The sequence below is a fragment of the Urocitellus parryii genome, chromosome 1, assembly GCF_045843805.1.
Source record: "Urocitellus parryii isolate mUroPar1 chromosome 1, mUroPar1.hap1, whole genome shotgun sequence".
Classification (NCBI taxonomy): Eukaryota; Metazoa; Chordata; class Mammalia; order Rodentia; family Sciuridae; genus Urocitellus; species Urocitellus parryii.
Genome location: NC_135531.1, coordinates 128,498,095 through 128,517,358, shown reverse-complemented (window position 1 = coordinate 128,517,358; position 19,264 = coordinate 128,498,095). Strand labels below are relative to the sequence as shown.

Here is a 19,264-nt window from a genome sequence, read left to right as displayed (position 1 = left end):
AAGAAATCTAGCACATGACATCAAAAGGCAATGTCATGCAGGGCAGTCACATACACACCTATAATCTCAACAGCTCCCAACAGGCAGGATGATGACAAATTCAAGACTAGCCTGGGCAACTTAGTGAGACCTTGTCTCAAAATAGAAAGGGCAAGCTGGGCACGGTAGTACACACCTGTAGTCCCAGCAGCTCAGGAGGCTGAGACAGGATTTCGGGTTCAAAACCAACCTCAGCAATTTAGCAAGGACCTAAACAACTCAGCAAGACCTTCTCTAAATAAAATATTTCAAAAAGGGTTGGGATGTGGCTCAGTAGTTAAGCACCCCTGCTTTAATTGCTGGTACCAAAGATAAAAAGTAATAAATAAAAAGGGCTGGGGACACAGCTCAGTGGTAGAGTGCTTACCTAGCATGTGCAAGACTTGGTTCATCTTTAGTACCATAAAAAAAAAAAAAGGCATTCTCATTTTGGTCCCAATAGTTGGTTAAGGTAGTATGTATGTCACTTCTCCAATTTCCCTTTGTTATTAGTAGAGAGTGAAACTTTTGAGACTATGAATATCCTGTCAGCCTTTCACTTGGTTTTAGCATCCATTTGTGGTTCTTACTTGACTCATATTAGTAGTTTGAAAAGTGGCAAACTTTCTAGTTCTACTTTCTTCTACATTTCTTAACCTTCTTCTGGAAAAAGGGCTCCCTTTAAAAACTTCTACTGTGCACTCAGGACTTTTTTAAAAATTCAGTGTGTTGAAATAATTCATTTTTTGGCATCCTTTTTTCTGATCACATTGTCCAAAATTTGGCCAATAAGAACCTCCTTTAGGTTGCTTTTGACAGGTCTCCATCATCTTTTTATCTTTTATTTATATTATGTGGTGCCGAGGATCAAACCTAGTGCCTCACACGTGCAAGGCAAGCTCTCAACCACTAAGCCACAACCCCAGCCCCTCCCCATTAATTTTAAACATTCCCTTTCTCACAGAAGGTGTTCCAGGTTACCTTATCTTGGTCTCAGAATGTCTTTCTCAAAAAAAAAATTTTTTTGATTGCTTTTAGTGGAGAATGTGTATGGAAGCTAGGATTTAAATTATGATTGCTACTAGAGTGTCTCTGCTTTTCGACCGTCAGTAAATTACATAATTTTATAAATTTATTATACATATTCATACTGACACCTCAATTTCCACTTTAGTATCCCCTCACCACCCAGAGAGGGGTCTCCCCACTGTAGGAGAAATCCTGTCTCAAAAATGTCTTGTGTATTAATTTGAAATATCTAAAATATAATTTCATGTAGGCTTATGGTTTAAATCAAAAGGAAAAAGATAAAAAGAATGCAATTTTTTTAATATGTTAAAAAAAAATCCTTCTTGACGATAATAAACCAATACAGGACCTTTTGGAAATGGGGTTGCCATAGTAATCTACATACCCTTTTGACTTGTCTTCCAGTAACTAAGCAACAGGAATTTACCTAATATTGGACTTCGTTTTTTTAATGATAAATAGCAGTATAGTTTCACTAATTTCTTCCCTCTTGCAGAGCACCTACGGAGTTCAGTGATCGATCGAAAAGACTTAATAATCAAAAGGATTAAGCCCAAGCCCCAACAAGGAGATGACATCACAGTGGTGGATGTGGAGAAGCAGATTGAGGCCTTCCGCAGTCGCTTAATCCAGATGCTGGGGGAGCCCCTGGTCCCTCAACTGCAAGACAAAGTGCACTTGTTGAAGCTTCTGCTCTTCTATGCTGCGGACTTGAACCCTGACACAGAGCCCACTCCGAAGCACTAGAGTAGCCCTAAGGGCCTTCTAAGCACTGAGCACCAAGAATACCTCTTGAACTTGTCTTCTACTTAGAAGCTCTGAAAGTATGAACAGTAGTAAAAATCTCGCAGGACCAAACATATCTTATTTATCTGTAGGCTGTAGTCACTTTGACTCTTTAGCATCTCTCTCTTTTTTTGATAATCCTATCCTGGCCTATTCTCAAATATGGCTTAAATATACAAGGTGTATATATTTTTTAATAAATTATTTATCTATACTTTTTTTGAAACAGGTAACACTATATGCACTCTGTTTAACATTTCCATTCAAGATGTGAGAGAAGAATCCCTCTGAACAAACTATATGTCAGTGTTATTCAAGTAACTGAGAGCCTGTTTCTGGAAAAACATTTGTTTTTCCTAACATTCTCTATTAGACCTTTTATATATTGCCTATGAATTTGACTTTGTGGCCAGTCTATTAAGATCTAATGTAACAAAAGGGGACAAAGAAACAAAAGGATAGAGTGTGTTATAAAACATTTGATGTTAAAAGGATACAATAAAAAGGCAATGGTTTTTCAAAATACCAAGTTTACCATGCTTAGGTTCCATGACTGGGTAGGCAGAATGGCTATTATTAACAGGACAGAAAGATATCCACATTTGAGAAAGCAGTAAGGATCTTTATTGTCCAAACAAAAGATCATAACAGAGAAGACGAAAATAAATTAGTTCTGACAATTTTAGACTTAAAGGCTTCTCTATAAGAAGGTCAGCTTCTTATGTAAACAAAAATCCTAACCAAAACAAAAACGGCAAGTATCTGAGACAGTGTTCAAGACAAATGTACAAAGTGAGGAGAAATAAAAATGCAGTTTCTAAGATATGTTGCATAAAGATATGAGGCTCATTTTGGTGAAAAATGCTTTTCTTATTTTGAATATATCCATGTCCCCTCCAAAAAGTTAAGCCCTGACCTATACAAAGAAACTGAAATAACCGACACTAATTTCAAATGAATTTCATTTACTCAAAGTTTACCTCCTAGGGCAGGGGGTGGGGTATAGCTCAATAATGGTAGAGCACTTGCCTTGAATGTACAAGGCCCTGGATTCAATCCCCAGCATCACAAAATATATCTCAATTCAATAAACTTAATTTTCTTATTTTAGGAAGTTTAAACCAAATTGGAGTTAAACTAATCTTACTTTAATCTTTAAAGTGCAAGAAAGGATATGCAAGACTAGTGTTTATTTTGTGACATGTAAATGAGAAGCATCCCTCCAACAGCAGCAGCTCAAGAGGTACCAAGAAGCATGAACTGATTACAGGACAAAGCAATCCATTAGACTGACCAAAAAGCAAGGAGACCAGTTTTAGCCTAGAAAATAGGGGTCCCTGCGAAGTGTGGCTGTTAATTGTACCCAGACCTTAAACAGGTCTTAGATCTTAGGTCCCCCTACCTGACATCAGCGGAGTCAAAAAGGCCAAACTTGTCAGCGGACACCTCTACACCATGGTGTGTTTATGCTGATGGTGGTAAAAAGAAGCCTAGGTTTTGGAATAGCATAAACATTTACCTAGTAAGCAATGATCAAAGTCCTGGTCTGAGGTAAATAAGAAAGGGTAATGAAGTCCTCCCCCCAAAATCACTGCTGAGATTTTTTTTAGTTTGACTCTAAAACACTACAAAACGGTTTCTTCCACACAAGGACAAGCTTTGCACTGATGTTTCTCAGAATTAATTATGTCTCCACCTCTAACCTCAGTTTTGTTTGTTTTAATATACCATTCCTATGTCAGAGCTAAGGTAAAAGGGGAATAAAGGACAAGAAACCCTCTAGCCCAAGTCCCTGGAATAGACACACTCTAGAAGCCAGTGGGTGTGAGCACATTCAAGTCACGCGGTTTGAGATTATGGGTCCGCGGCAGTGGTTTCTTCCCTTCTATCACTGGGACATCCATCTTGGGTGGTTTGAAGGTTGCTGGATCTTCAGCCATTCGGGTGGCCTGGGCACGGATCAGCTCCATGGGAGAGAGCTTTTGGGCGCCTTTGTAGGCCTGGATGGTAAAACCTCCTACAAAAGTAAACCAGAGAATAAATGACTGCAGAACCATAGTCCATGCCCAGAATATAGTACAGCAATATGCCTGCCATGTTGCTTTCTTTTTTGACAGAGCTGCCTACCAGAATCAGACTTCTGAAGGGGTCTTGGACCAAAAAGACTCCATTTATCTGATGAGTTTCTATCCTTATCTCCACTTCCAGGATCCATGGTGCTAGGACTTGGACCAGGTAAGGCTACAGAGGAACCAGAAGAAAACCAGCCTCTGGAAGAGCAAAAACAAAGCATCCTAATACATACTTTTCCTGCACCTTCAGAAGTCATCTCCCACCAAAAGACAAGGGAACTGTGAACGAGCACTTCTCACTGTGAAAGCACAGACTTAAATCCAGCTTTGAGCACCAGCTTTCCCCAAGCGGAAGCCTGCTGAGGCCTAGAAGGGTCCCAGGAAGGACTCACCTGGGCCTCTGCTTGGGGGAAGAGTGAGGGCTGCTGCTTGGGGTAGACTGGGCTGACGCAGGCTGCTTCTCTTCCTTTGTTATCTCTCCACTCTGCAGCTTTAGTTTCTGTCCAGATGGGTAAGAAGAGAGGTTTTGTCAAAATTGAGTACAAACCAAAATAGCCATAAAATAGTTGTCTGAGCATAAACCATTTGTTTTATGTTAACTTAAGGCACAAGAAAAACACGGCATAGGCAGAATGATTTTGATTTTGCCATACTGAATGAAATTCCATCTTTCCATGCACTCATTCTATAACAGATCTCAAACATCCCTGTACTGAAAGCTTTTACTTTCAGGAAAATAATCTTCCCACATGCACCCAACCAGTAAATGGGAGAGCCAACATCCAGCTGTATTCTTGGCCTTATAAACAGCACCTTGAGCTCTTCTCTCTCTACATCTCCTACCACATACAGCCCCTAAGCATTCTGACTCTCAAAAACAAGCATCAGGTTTGCTGTTCTTTAACTAAATGCTTCCTCTGAGGATCCTACCCCATTCTCCTTCCTCTCCATCAACAGCTACTTTAGGTTCCCTCAGCACTGTAAATGTTTCTCCAGCAGACTAGCAGTGCAGTGGGTAGTAGTGGGTGGGGATAAATCTACTTCATACTTCTAGAATTCTAAGTCAAGGCTCCCATAGTGCCTGTCCTCCAAGCACAGTATGCCACTGCTCCATCCAAGGTACATTCTAAACAAATGATCACTCTTCAGTTTTCTCAACAAATCAATTTGTTTAAATCAACAAATAATTATAAGATGATGCTAGTTAAATCTAACATTTCAGCCATCCTCATGTTCTATTCCTACAGCCAGGATGCAGAAAATGGGCCAAACAAAGCCAATTCTACGATCACATGAGTGAATTGCTCAGATAAAGGTACTCAAGTATTAAAAACTGACAGTGTACCTCTCTGAAAGTATCTTTCTTGCCTAAAAGCTTAAACTGGCCACCAGCCCATCACTGATCCCCCATATCACTGCTTTTTAAACAGGCTACAAAAGAGTCATCTGTAATACTCATACAATGCAACCAGTCTACAGAGTCTCATATCCCTACCCACAGGCCCCCAGATGCACATTATTCCCCCTTCCATATACTGTACATCATGATCCTTCCCTCCTTTTGTTCTCTCCTATGCCCAAAAGCCATGTTTTAGTCAGCTTTTTTGCTGCTGTGACCAAAAGACCTGACAAGAACAATTAGAGGATGAAAAGTCTATTTGGGGGACTTAAGAGTTCAGAGGTTTTAGTCCAGATAGCCAGCTCCATTCCTCAGGGCTTGATAAGGGAGAATATCATGGAAGAATGTGGCAGAAGGAAGTGGCTCACAAGATGATCAGAAAGCAGAGGTTCCACCTGCCAGATACAAAATATACCCCAAAGGCACGCCCCCCCAATGCCAACCTCCAGCCACACCCTACCCAACTTTAGCTACCACCCAGTTAATCCCCACCACAGGATTAATTCACTGATTAGGTTAAAGAGCTTATAGCCCAATCATTTCACTTCTGAATGTTCTTCCATTGTCTCTCCCGTGAGCTTCTGGGGAATACTTATTATCTATAATCTTTATCACTTCCTACTCAGAACCTTTTTTTTTTTTTTGGTACCAGGGATTGTAAACCCAGGGGCGCTTAAAACACTAAGCCACATCCCCAACCTACCCATCCCATTTTTATTTATTTATTTTTGGACTAGGAATTGAGCTCAGGGGTGCTTTACCTCTGAACTACATCCTCAGCCCTTTTTAATTTTTCACTTCCAGTCTTGCTAGGTTGCTAATGGCTTAAGTTGCTAAGGCTTGCCTCGAACCTGCAATCCATCAGCCTCAGCCTCCTGCCCTCCTTTATTTGAGATAGGGGCTCACTAAATTACTGAGGATGGCTTTCAACTTGCAATCCTCCTGCCTCAACCTCCAAGTCACTGAGATTACAGGTGTGCATCACTGCGCCCAGCTCAGAACTCTTTAAAATAAAACTTACAACATGATCAGACTATGACCCACCCTTGCCTACAGAAAACAGTCCAGTTTCTTAGCTGTATTTGTGTCCTTTGAGTCACCTCTGCCTTTTTCCTTCAGAGGAGAATCTAAGCCCCTTTGAGTGGCAGATTCTCAGACTACTTTGTGGAGGGGTTGAGAAGGATATAGGGAATTGGGAGACGCTGATTTCATAATGTGGCTAAATATATGCCCTTGGATGCCATTCTCTCCATTTAAAAAATATAGAAAACAGTATGTACCTCAAGGCATTAATATGAAGATTAAGTGAATTTATGAGGTCCTAAATCATAAAGCACCATTCATATAAAGTGGTATTCAAGTCAGTTGAAACATTATTATTCTTTAAAATGTTTAAACTGGGCATGGTGACACACTCCTATAATCCCATCAATTTGGAGGCTGAGGCAGAGGGATTGCCAAGTTTGAGGCCAACCTCAGCAACTTAGCCAGACCCCATCCCAAAATTTTAAAAAGAGGACTGGGAATGTGGCTCAGCGGCTAAATACTCCTGGGTTCAATCCCTAGTACCAATAATATAAATATATTCATGAGGCTGGGGTGGTGGCTTAGCAGTAGAACGCTCACCTAGCAAACGTGAGGGACTGGGTTCCATCCTCAGCACTACATAAAAATAAATAAATAGAATAAAATTGTGTCCAACTACAATTAAAAAATTTTTTAAATATATATACACATTATATATATACACACACACACACACACACATATATATTCAAAGCCAGCCTCAGCAATTAGGCAAGGCACTCAGCAACTTAGCAAGACCCTGTCTCTAAATAAAATTTTAAAAGGGCTGGGGATGTGGCTAAGTAGTTAAATGCCCCTGGGTTCAATACCTGGTACCAAAATAAATAAATAAATAAATAAATAAATACAGAGCATGATGCTGTTTTCCAGCTAAACTTAAGTCTATTGAGACTGCCCAATTCCCCCTCCCTCAGTCAATTCCTGGCAGAAAAATAATCCACATTTGCTTTTCAGTTCAGAGTACCCACGTATCAAGTATGCGAGATGACACTCATTTGATCCTTCTAGCCAGAAATAAACAAAACAGAACCCTCAATTTACAGATGAGAAAACAGAAGCCACAAGGCCAAACACTCCCGAGCCTTCATCCAGGAGTGCCACCACAGATGGGACTTACCACTTCTAAATTCCTTTACCCAGTTCTCTTTCCACCACTTTCCACAGCCACCAGCTAGCTGAGCTAGTAACTTCTAAACACAGTCATATGTCAAGCCATGAAAGATAAAGGCTTTGTTTTTTGAAAGTTCCAAAGAAATAAGCTTACGTGGAGTGCTTCTGCTACTCGGAGGTACTTGGTTTCCTCGGTGGTAAGGCCCTTGTGGGGTGTGTAGCCAGCATCTCTCAGTCCTGCCTGTTGTTCAAAACGTTGAATGCTCTCCTGCGTCTGTTCTGAGAAAAGAGAAGCAGACCATCAAGCCCATTACACAACCCATCACAAACCAACAAGAGACGACACTGACCACCCAAGGAGGAGGATTCCCCAGGTAAGCATTGCAAGTGGAATTCTGAACCTCCCACAAAAGTTCCCTTCCCTCACACCACACCAAAGAAGAGATTATTCCTAAAAGGACAGCTAAAGAACTTACCTTGCTCTTACTTGTACACATAACAACCTCTTTGTGTTTAGAAATGCTGCTTGGAGATGCCAGCTGACATCCAGACACAGTAAAAAAATTCTCCAAACACAAAATTTTCTAAGAGAAACTCACCCCCTCTTCAACCATACAAAAACCTTTGCCAAAAGAAAAAGGTCATATTCAAGCCCACTGGCATCGAGGACCAGCCTGATTCAAACCACAGACAACCTGCCTTGAACTAGCAGATCTACTGAATCACAAGTTTCTTCTGTGTAAGATGGCCTGTTTACCATGCCTTGTGCAGGGAGCCCTCAACATTCTTTCAGTCTGACCTATGACTTCACAAGTCAGTCATGGGTTGGGGTTGTGGCTCAGTGGTAGAGCGCTTGCCTAGCATGTGTGAGCACTGGGTTCGATTCTCAGCACCATATACAGATAAATAAAATAAAGGTCCAATGACAACTAAAAAAATATTTTTAAAAAAAGTCTATTCCACTTTGGAATGAAAGATGGCTGAATTTTTGCTTAATCCGTACACAAGTTACCTAATAGTACTCCTACATATAAGAATTTGGCAACTGTGAATCAAAGAGTCTAGATGCACTTTCTGACTTAGTCATTCCTCTCCTAAAGAAGTACTTCCATTACTAATAGAGGAAAAAAAAATTAAAGACTATGGCAACATCAAAAGTACCTGGCAGTATTATTGGAGGGGGAAAAAAAAAGAATGGTATGTCTACTATATCTGCACTTATATAAAATATCCATTTTTTGGTAAATATGCCAAATAAATACAAGTGACATTAGTATACTAAAGTGTCAATAGTCTGCATGTTGGTAAACTGCATTTTTTTAATAAAGAAGTTGCTCTATACTAAAAAAACAATAGCTAAGCTTTCTAACACCACTACAATATATATAGCCTGAAGCTTGCAAAATGCAAGCAGCAGTTGCTGATTCAAGTGATACATTTATGAGTGAAGAGAAGAAAACCAAAGTGAGAGTTTGAACTTTGGGTTCGTGGGTGAACTCTCTGGGAAATGATCAAGACAAACTCCTGGAGAAACAAGGGCTTCAAAAATGAGCCACCCAAGCAAGAACCTCTACGTACCTTACCACTGATAGAGGCATTACTGTTGACAAGCAGAGCTATGTATCTAATAATTAACTTTCCAGAGCAACTAGAACAGCCCTCCCAAACAAACTTTAGTTAACTTGTAAGGTATTTTTTAAAATGCAAGCTTCCTATGGCAGGTCTCACTAGGACCACCAATCACACATTCTTAAAGACTAAATATCCTTGAGGCACCACACCTGGTCCTTTTCTTCCTGGGAAATCAACTTTGAGCTGTTCAGTTAAAAAGAAAAAATAAAAATGCAAGAAAATAGAAAAATGCTTCCTTATACTGCTTCTCCAGCAGAGCTTAGGACAGTAACAGCAGTAGCCCCAAAGCACTGAACCATTTAATCCTCACTTCAACCTGCCAGCTAGATTCACCATTTTACAAAACAGTCTCTATAGTTAAGTAACTTGCCCAAGATCACAATGACCAACATGAGAAATGAGAATATATCAACAAAACAACAGAAATGCACCTAAATCAACTGAGATGTTTAATGTTTGTCAAATCTTCCAACAAAATGAAGCTTCAACACTGGGATTCAGCAGCCAAAATATATTTGGACATGCTGAGACAGGCCTGTCTACAGAATCATCTGCAGCTGCTTTTTAAGAGGCTGACACTCTTCCCCACCCCTGCTTCACTCTACTCTTGAGAATAAAGGGTGCTTACTTGTGATCAGAGAATTCATGATGACATGGGTAGCTTTGGCCTTCACCACCGGGACCTTGTCCGTACTGTCAGTGACCGTTGACAGGGTCATGGCAGGGTGGGATACACTGGCCTCTCCTTCCTCCTCCTGTTCAAGAGAGGTAAGGATGCACTTAAGCAGGGCAGGGGAGTCACACACCTAAACTTACTCCTATAGGAAGAAGTTACTTAAGTATCTTAAATCTGATAAGTGAAGAAATTCCTAAAAGGAAAACCAGAATTTGAAGTTCTGAGGTCTACTACCTTTCCTGCCTATGTCTGTCCAATACACTTTAGTACTATGCCAATAAGAAAGCAGAAGAAAAGGGTCTGGGGATATAGCTCGGGGGTAGCATGCTTGCCTAGCATGTACATCATGTGCAAGGACTGGGTTTGATCCCCCAGTACAAAAAAAAAAAAAAGAAAATCTGTACTGTTACAAGTACTAAACAAGTACCAAATACCAAGCACTAGGCTAGATTAATCAGAGCATTTGCTAAGTAGCTCATAAGCTTTGTGGAACATCAGAACCGCCTGCAGAGATTCTTTAAACACACTGCTGAACCCACCCAAGGGTTTCTGATTCAGTAAGTCTAGGGCAGGACTCCAGAACTTAAGTGTAGGGTTCAAGGTGTAGCTCGATGGTAAAGCTCTTGCCTAGCATGTGTGAGGCCCTGGGTTCAATCTCTAGCACCACCAAAATAAACAAATACATAACTTATATTTCTAACAAATTTCCATGTGATGCCAAGATTTGTTTGAGGACCAGTGTTCTAAAGGTTCAAATAATGGTCTTTAAAAACTAATAAAAATCAGGCCAGACACAGAGATGCCACCAGTAATCCCAGCAAATAGGGAGACTGAGACAGAAAGATTACAAGTTCAAGACCAGCCTCAGCAACTTAGCGAGGCTCTAAGCAACTTATTAAGACTTTGTCTCAAAATAAAAAATAAAGGGGCAGGGAATGTAGCTCAGTGGTAAAGCACCGCCCAGTATCAAAACTTGGGGCTGGGTTGTGGCTCAGTGGTAGAGCACTTACCTAGTACATGGAAGGCACTGGGTTTAATCCTCAGCAACACATAAAAAATAAATAAATAAATAAGGTATTGTGTCCATCTACAACTAAAAAATATTTGGGGAAAAAAAAAAAACTAACAAGGGCTGGGGTTGTGGCTCAGTGGTAGAGCGCTTGCCTTGAATGTGTGAGGCACTGGGTTCAATTCTCAGCACCACATAGAAATAAACAAAATAAAGTCCATTGACAACTAAAAAAATTTTTAAAAAATAAAAACCCTATGTAGCTTCTACTATAATGTGTAAGAGCATCCATCTTTTATAATCTAAACATGTGACACCATGCCGAGTCCTAGTAAGTAAGGAAAAGAGAATTAGGTTTATTCTTTGTTCTCTGCTTTTCCAAAGGAACTGAAAAAAAGAGATGGCTCAACAGGAGGGCTGCAGAAGAGAGTACTCAAATATCGTATCACTATTACAAAACAGGATTTATACTTATTAGCTAGGATCTTATTAGAGTAAAACTTGAACCTGTTTTCTTATTTGGAAGATGGATGGCTCCTAATATATAGATAATTGGGCAGATAAAGAATGCGTGTAATGAGCAGTTGTTCCAAATCACCAGCTGTCCCAGCTGTGGCACAACTGAACACTAGAAGCCCATTCTGTGTCTTGTGAAGTACTCAGCAGCCTTTACTAATGAAAATGGTGTGCTGCTCTCAAAGGCACTCCCAACCCTGCTTATCTTCTACCCTAGTCCCTGGAGTCTACTATTTCGGCATCATCCGCAGGCTGCCAGGGTCCCCTTCTCCTAGTACCTCCACTACTTTTTACATAGAACATTCCCTCCTAAACAACCAATTCAGTCAAATTCCACTAGATAATTGATACAAGTAGTTTTCCCCTGAGGTACAGAGAGGTTTTCTTAGAAAGGAGCTCCCCATTATGAAATGGAAGAAGAAAAACAAACACAGCTTATTAGAAAGAAAGCATCAAATATGGCTGAACCAAGTGAAAGGCTGGAAGCCAGTAGTCATATAGCTACCATGTGCCAAACCTCTAAATCCTTTTTTATTTAATCCCCATATTTCCTCTATGACAAAGTATTTCCATCTCTTAGATGGAAAACTGTGGTTTGGGGTAAAGTTGTGTGCACAGGTCTGTTTAAGCTGTATATTTCCTATCAGGCCCAGGCGATCAGATGGCTCACAATTTGATGAAACTAGCTGTAGCTATATGACCTTATCTGAGAATCTGGCAGGCCTAGTTTTTTCAAGAAACAATATAACCTTTCCTATATTCTTGGTGTTGGGGAATCAGAGGTGAGAAGCCAGGAAGCATAAGCTTCAGAAGCACAATTGCAACAAACACACAAAAACCTATGAGACCCAACTGCACAGAAGGGCTGTGACAACAGAACAAGCTGCCTTAGGAAGAAGGCAGCTCTACAGCAATAGAAAAGGCACTTGAGGCAGGAGGAAGAGCACAAAGAAAAATACAGCATATGTTCAAGAAAGCCAATTTTCCTCCAATTACAGTATGCATAATTTGGGGGAATCTACTTTACACCAAGCCTGCTGCTAAATACTGAAGATGGAATAAAAGTTGTGTCTCCTTAATCCAAAAATATGAATTCCCAAATGCTCCAAAATCTGAAATTTTTAGAGCACTGACATGATGCCACAACTGGAAAGTTCCACACTTTGAAACTTTGTTTCTATTATAATATATATATATAAATAAAATTACCTTCAGCCTATATGGACAGGTATATATGAAACATAATTTGTGTGTTTAGATTTGGGTCCCATCTCCAAAGTATTTCATTGCATGTACGCAAATATTCCAAAATTCAAAAAATGTGAAATCTGAAACATTTCTGTTCCCAAGCATTTGGAATAAGATGCACTCAACCCATACAAACTCAGATATGGACCCTGGCCTCAAAAAGCTAATGGAGGGTGACAAAACAATACAGATATTATGATAGGGATCATGGTACACTGAAGAGTTCAAAGGGAAAGGTAACAGTCTTATCAGGAAGAAGGAGATATCAGAAAAATATTATAAAAGAGATGTTTATGCAAAGACCTAAAGGATACTATTTGTTAGGCAAATGGAGTGTGGGGGATATGAGAACAGGATGGAGATGCTAAACATCTAAGCTATAGGAACATGTGAAGCAAAGACTCAGAAGCATAAAATACCCAATTAAGTGCAAGAAATCTCAGATAACATGCATGATTGGGTCACTGGGTAGGGAAGTTGGGAAGAGGCATGTGTGAGTCTGGATTTTTAATGGGGGAAGGGGGTTACAGAAGAGTCTCAGGTAGATGACACAACATTCTACTTTTAAGTTAAAAAAATAAAAAGATACATCAACTCCAGCTAAGGCATAGAAAACACACAAGGAATAATGGCTGCCCAATTCTATGGGTACAAGAAGTCACTGGAAGGCTTCTGGAATAGAGGGAGAAAAACAAAGAGTTTAGGTTTGCCAGAAGCAGCCAGCAGGGTCAGGTACCTTGGCAAGGTGCTGATACTTGCGCTCTGGAATCACTGGCTTCCAGGGGATGCTGCCCATGTCCGATGGAGGAGGAGTCATGGGTGCAGGGTCCTCAAGGGCATCATCATAGCTGAATGCCCTACGGCACATCCCGATGGGCAGGGACATCTTGCCTAGGGGCCCACTAGGCCCAAGAGCTAAGAACAGAGATACCAGTCAAGATGGGTTTAACAACTGAGCATACTAGCAGCTTTAAATTAACCTATAGGAAGGAAAGCTCTGAAACTTTTCGTTTTTCTCTTTTTTATGGGGGTGTGGGGGATATACTGGGTTTTAAACACAGAGCCTCACTTAATGTAGGCAAACACTCTACCACTAAGTACATTCCAGGCGTTGTTTTTTTTTTTATTGCAAGAGTCTCGGTAAGTTGCCCAGGCTGGCCTCAAATCTCTGATCCTCCTGCCTTAATCTCCCAAATAGCATGTGTCACCACACCCAGCTTCCAAAACACTCTTATTTGGGGACAGAACAAGAATACCTTGTTCTGGAATAATAATACATTTAAGGAAAGGTAACAGAACTAATTTCTTCCTTCATTCCTGACACTTTGGATTCTCCACTAATGCACTCTGTAACCCTAATCCATTTTTATAAATAACCCTAATCCATTTTTATATCATAAGGAACTTGAAAATCAGTTTAAATTTACTGTGGCAATGTCACAACTTCAAAGCACAGAATTAAAACTGAATTTAACTATCTTACTTCAAAGTTTGCTTTCTTTATGCACAGAGGCCACCCTCACTGCAATGCTAAAGGCTCTCAACTCACGCAAGACTGAGGACACAAAAGACCTAGGATATGAAGTTCTTGTTCTTATTTTATAGATGAGGAAACTATGCCCTAGAGATGAAGTTATTCATCCAAGTTCATACAGGAAATGGCTAGCTGGGCCTGACCAAGGTCTGACTGTAAACTCTCTGTCTTCCCTATCTTACCAAAAAAAAAAAAAAAAAAATAGCATAGCAAGAAATAACAGTATGTTGTTTGGCATCATCTCTAGTTTCAAACGTCTGTATGATTTAAACAGCAGCATCACAGAAACTGCTGACAATCACTCTTCCAAAACACTGCCAGCTGATCCTGCCATTCCTGTTCCCTGGAACTGACTGCTGAATGTACTATGACACAGGTGACCCACTCCAAAGGCATTCTCAGCTGTGCCAGACCAGGGAGCAAGGTTCATTTCATTTGGTTTGCTAATCCTTTCATATCGGAACTAAAGTCCAGAACCTGCCTTCAAGGTGACATTTTCCTGTGGCTAAAATTACATAACCACAAACTCTAAGACATCAACCTGCCTGGGTATAAGTTCTAAACCACCAAAAGTGGCTTAACTTAAACAACAAAGAGATCAAGCAGCTACCATTTTATTACTAACAATAATAATTACTAAAGCCAGGCACTGTGGCACATGCCTATAATCCCAGCAACTTGGGAAACTAAGGCAACAGAATCTCAAACTCAAGAGCAGCCATAGCAACTTGGTGAGACCCTATCTCAAAATAAAAAATAAAAAGGGGTGGGAATATAGTTCAGTGGTACAGCATCCCCACATTCAATCCCCAGTACTGAAATAATAATTCCACAGGATTTAATAAATCCAAGAAGATTATTAATTGCCAGGGGCTGGGGAGAAGAGGCAATGAGGTATGACACTAATGGGTATAAGGTTTCTTTTTGGGGTAATGAAAACGTTCTACATTAGAATAATGCTGATCATCATACAATCTTGTGAGTATACTAAAAACCATTAAACTGATCATTTTAAGTGGGTGAATTTTATGGCATTTACATTGTCTCAAACACACAAGCAAATAATTATTAGGCATTCACATCCCTCATCTTATCTAACCCTCATTCTTCCCATTTTCCAGCTCAGGAAACTGAGGCACAGAGCTTAGGCTTGCCCAACATCACCCAGCTACAAGTGTGAAAGAGATCTAAACCAGGGCTCACACTCTAGACCCAACATGCCATGCTCCCCACACTAAAAAACATTAGCCTAATTAGTGCAACAGTATAGCTCGGGATGCTGACAGGAGTTGATGATAACTGCAGCAACAATGAAAGACTAACATACAAGCAGATGATGCTAAGAGACTAAAGACAGATCTAGATTAGAGGACATATGGGAAACTTTTATTAATTCAACTGATTTGGGAGCAATTTCAAAAAATCTGTAAGAGTAGCCTACCAGTAGCCTTTATAAAAATAATGATGAAGTCAGATAAAACTTCTAGGAAATATATTCCCCTAAAAAGAGACAAGAAATTTTTCTGGACAGAAAATGTATATTTAGCACCAACTTTCCTTTCCTTTTAACAGGCAAAGTACAGATTTATTGAAGGTAAATGTGGAAGGAGCACCCCGCAAGATAGAGCAGAGTGGGCTGAGCAAGAGCAGGAGGCTCAAGGACAGCACCAACTTTTAATTCATATTTTCAAAAATGATATTTAGTCTTCTTAACAATCCTGAAAGATAGACATCACCATTTATATACTTTACTGAGAATGAGAAATTGAGTAATTCAGATTTAATTAAAAATCACCTTCTCTTCTAATACAGCAGTCAAGAAGGAATTAGTCACTTCAATAACCCAGAAATCACTGCCCTACTCAGATGCAGAACACATTAAAAGGTGCTGCAAGCTGGGAATGGTGGTGCACATCTGTAATCCCAGTGACTAGGAAGGCTAAGGCAGGAGGATCTAAAGTTCAAGCCAGCCTCAGCAACTTAATGAGACCCTGTCTCAAAATTTTAAAAAGAGCTGGGGATGTGGCTCAGTGGTTAAGTGTTCCTGGGTTCAACCCCTAGAACAAAAAAAAAGTGCTCTGCAAACATTTTCACAAATAAGCTCAATTCACCATTAAACCAGGCTAGTAGTGTCTTTTTGTTCAGTTCTCCATTCTGTCCCCAACCCTCATCCCAAAAAAGAGGATGAGTTTAATCACTCTGGTACATTCTATAATACAAAAACTACACAACTGTATTTCATACAAAGTAACATATCTGACATACCTTAAGTTTAGTTTGGGGAGCATACCATGGTCAATAAGGTAATATCTAAATTACATCAATCTATTAAGTCTAAATGATTGACTGATGGCAGAAAGTAACCATTAATACATGGTTCAGATTAAACTGTCTAGCTGAAAACATTAAGGGCAAAACATAACCAAAAAGAATTATGTTTACCAGGTACTTCTGGTTGTCTTGAAGCCATTGATAGACTGGGATCCAGGTGTTTTTTCAATTTATAATTCAGAGCTGAGTCCCTGCCACCTAATAAAAATAACAAAGGGCATTTTCTCATATTGAACACCAAAGAACCCTTCCTTCCAAATGTTGTTCTTCTGATAGGTACACAGAGACTTACTGCTGCTAACAAGGTTGAAACACACATACAAAAGTCAATAGGTGACAAACATGCCAATGGGAAGAGAAAAAGAATAATATCAAAGGGTGATCTTATCATCTGTGAGATGACAAAACTAAGACAATAGGTGAAAAAGACACCTACCACAGTGAAATGATGTCACCACTACGCTGACAGACAGGTATTAATGAGGAACATTGTCCAGGTGCTGCAAATTAGCAAAGCTTCCCAGGAAGAGTCCATCCAGAGATTCTAATAACAACAAACAGCCAGCATTGATACTTTTCCATACATTCACTTATTCCTCATTAGGGCCTTGTAAGAGTAATTCTATTCATTTTCATTCTGACTCACAGTAAGGGGCTAAGTACCATAGTAGGTAAATTCTCTCTTTATTACTAACACCAACTAATACTTATAGGGTTTTATTTTGCTTTTAAACCTTGCAGCCACCATGCAAAGCAGTTATTACTTATCAAATTTTTGTCCAAGGTGACAGACAAGTGACCCCTCTGCAAGGCAGCCAGTTTCAACCCCATTTTACAGGGGAATTAAGACAAGGGCCTGAAAAAGTCAAGTTATATGCTTTTCCACTTGCTACTGTGTCCCTGAAACCGGAGAGAGTTGAGAGAGCAAACCAGTTAGTTCTTCACTAAAGAGCACCACAAAACCCAAAGTTCAACCATCTTCCCGGTCGACAGGGCATTCCCGACCCAGAAACACTCCCTTCCCCTTTCTCCGCTCCCCTGTCCCACCGCTATCGCCCTTCACGCCTCTCCAGGACGAGATACAAGACAAAGCCACCAGGATTTGAAAGGCCTAGTCTGACCAACCGCCTTTCCCACCAAACGAGGTTAAGATTAAAGAGATTAGGGCAGAATTTGACGCCGAGGATAGGGCAAGGCAAGGGACTGGGACATGTTGGCGAGCCGTCGGGCGAAGCGAGGCGGGAGGGGATCCGGGACTGGGTGGGTCCGCCAGGAGAGAGGCTCAGTGTCGGGGCTCCACAGGCTCTGCCAGAGAAGCCCCATTAGAGAGGCCGTGGACGACTAGAAGGCTGAAACAGGGGCGGTCCCGCAGAGTCCAGAGCCGGGTAAACTGGGAAGCACGGTGAGGCCGGAAGCGCGCCCCTCCCGAGGGCTAGAAGACACCTCCAAGGAGCCCCGAGGCCCGCTATTTGATCACCTGTTATCCCGCTGTGTCCAAGCTGCCTGTGTCCCCAACTCCGGCACTAAAGAGGATCCGAAGACCCACTTCTCTCAAGAGATTGTGGCGCAGTCCAGACCCAAGCCATCGTGGGAGCGGCGGCAAATTCGACTGCTCGCACCACCGACTAGAGAGCACAAGCGGCGGTGCGAACCGGCAGCCTTGATGTTGAAGCCTTCTGAACCCGCGGCAGTTCACGCGAGATTTGACCCGGGGCGCTCAAGCTATACTGGGAGTTGTAGTCCAAGATGCGGAGGCCCCAAGTCCTTAGAAGCCCTGCAGGATAGGAGCCACAGGTCCTAAAGTGAAATCCACCCACTTCCAAGGAGAAGTCATGCTTACCCACCATTTCTCAGCGCCTGTTCAGTGCCTGGGTCCAAAAAAGGCTAAAGGAGAATGGAGACAGTATAGTAAAAACACTCTCAAATCCAAGCCCACAAGACTCAGAAAGGGCTGCCAAGTACCAGCTCTTTTCATCCTGTTTTGTTTTTTGGGGTTTTTTTGTTTTGTTTGTTTTGTTTTGTTTTCCATACAGAGGTGAAGCTGAGGTTGGAAGAGATGAGAAGTCACCTCAATTATTAAGTGAGCATATGCTTTTCCAAAAACAGTTATGTTCCTCACCGGATTTCCAGCTATGGGGTCCTTTCTCTTCAGAGAAGTCTGTGTATCTCTCTCACCTTTGCAATAAACCTACTTCTTGCTTGCTTTAAAAAACAAAACAAAACAGTTTTGTTAGAATTATAAAGGAAGGTCAGGTGGTTCTAATATTGTTTGTCTTTTACCCTAACGAAACTTAGAGGTATTTGCTTAGGTGTAGCTTCCTGTAAGAGGACATCTCTTTCCCTGAAGGTTACAGATAGGACAAAGAAACAAAGTAAAGGAAGTGAAATAAATTGGAAAAATCTTCCCAAACTCTATCCAAGGTCCAAAGCTCGCCATCAAAGCTCATCTGTTAGCTGGGTGGGGTGGTGCTCACCTGTAATCACTGCAACTGGGGAGGCTGAGATAGGAAGATTAAAAGTTTGAGGTCAGCCTCAGCAGCTTAGCCAGGCCTTAAGCAATTCAGCTAGACCCTATCTCAAAAAATAAAAAGGGTCGATGGTGTAGTTGAGTGTAAAGCACCACTGGGTTCAATCTCCAGTACCGAAAAGAAAAAAAAGTCATCTCATAAAGGCAATGAGGGATGGGAGGGAGCAACTCTTAAAGATTTCAGCATTTGACCTTTGCCAGGCATCTGACAGGACCAACAAGCTTTATTCACTCCCCCAACACACACACACACACACACACACACACACAATCAGGGATTGAATCCAAAGG

General features: G+C 40.9%; 2 protein-coding genes across 6 annotated transcripts in view; one reads left to right on the top strand and one right to left on the bottom strand.

The window, feature by feature from the left end:
* Simc1 (SUMO interacting motifs containing 1) overlaps window positions 1–2,683 on the top strand; it is an 87,208-nt gene extending 84,525 nt beyond the window's left edge. The window contains exon 10 of the mRNA XM_026398253.2: window positions 1,544–2,683. Coding sequence (XP_026254038.1) covers window positions 1,544–1,794 — 251 coding nt within the window. The 3' untranslated portion in view covers window positions 1,795–2,683. The remainder of the gene's footprint in view (window positions 1–1,543) is intronic.
* On the bottom strand, window positions 2,435–18,122 carry Kiaa1191 (KIAA1191 ortholog). Of its 5 annotated transcripts, XM_026398148.2 has the most exons (9): window positions 17,924–18,122; window positions 16,883–16,990; window positions 16,558–16,644; window positions 13,318–13,496; window positions 9,761–9,887; window positions 7,655–7,779; window positions 4,298–4,404; window positions 3,961–4,103; window positions 2,435–3,850 (listed from the first exon to the last, which is right to left on the bottom strand). In XM_026398148.2, the coding sequence occupies exons 3-9, from the start codon at window positions 16,583–16,585 to the stop codon at window positions 3,642–3,644; spliced, it is 918 nt and encodes a 305-aa protein (XP_026253933.1). In that variant the 5' UTR covers window positions 16,586–16,644; window positions 16,883–16,990; window positions 17,924–18,122; the 3' UTR covers window positions 2,435–3,641. The 5 variants fall into 5 exon arrangements, with proteins under 5 accessions (XP_026253933.1, XP_026253935.1, XP_026253934.1 ...); XM_026398150.2 differs by lacking the exon at window positions 16,558–16,644; XM_026398149.2 differs by lacking the exon at window positions 16,883–16,990.
* Window positions 18,123–19,264: the final 1,142 nt, after the last annotated feature.

Bases quoted from the DNA above. Each gene is read 5' to 3' on its own strand.
- Kiaa1191 (XM_026398148.2), bottom strand. From the start codon at position 16,585: ATGGCTTCAAGACAACCAGAAGTACCTG. The intron at 4,405-7,654 runs GTAAGCTTATTT...CCATCTGGACAG, and splicing joins GAGTAGCAGAAGCACTCCAC to AAACTAAAGCTGCAGAGTGG. The intron at 4,104-4,297 runs GTGAGTCCTTCC...TTGCTCTTCCAG, and splicing joins TCCCCCAAGCAGAGGCCCAG to AGGCTGGTTTTCTTCTGGTT.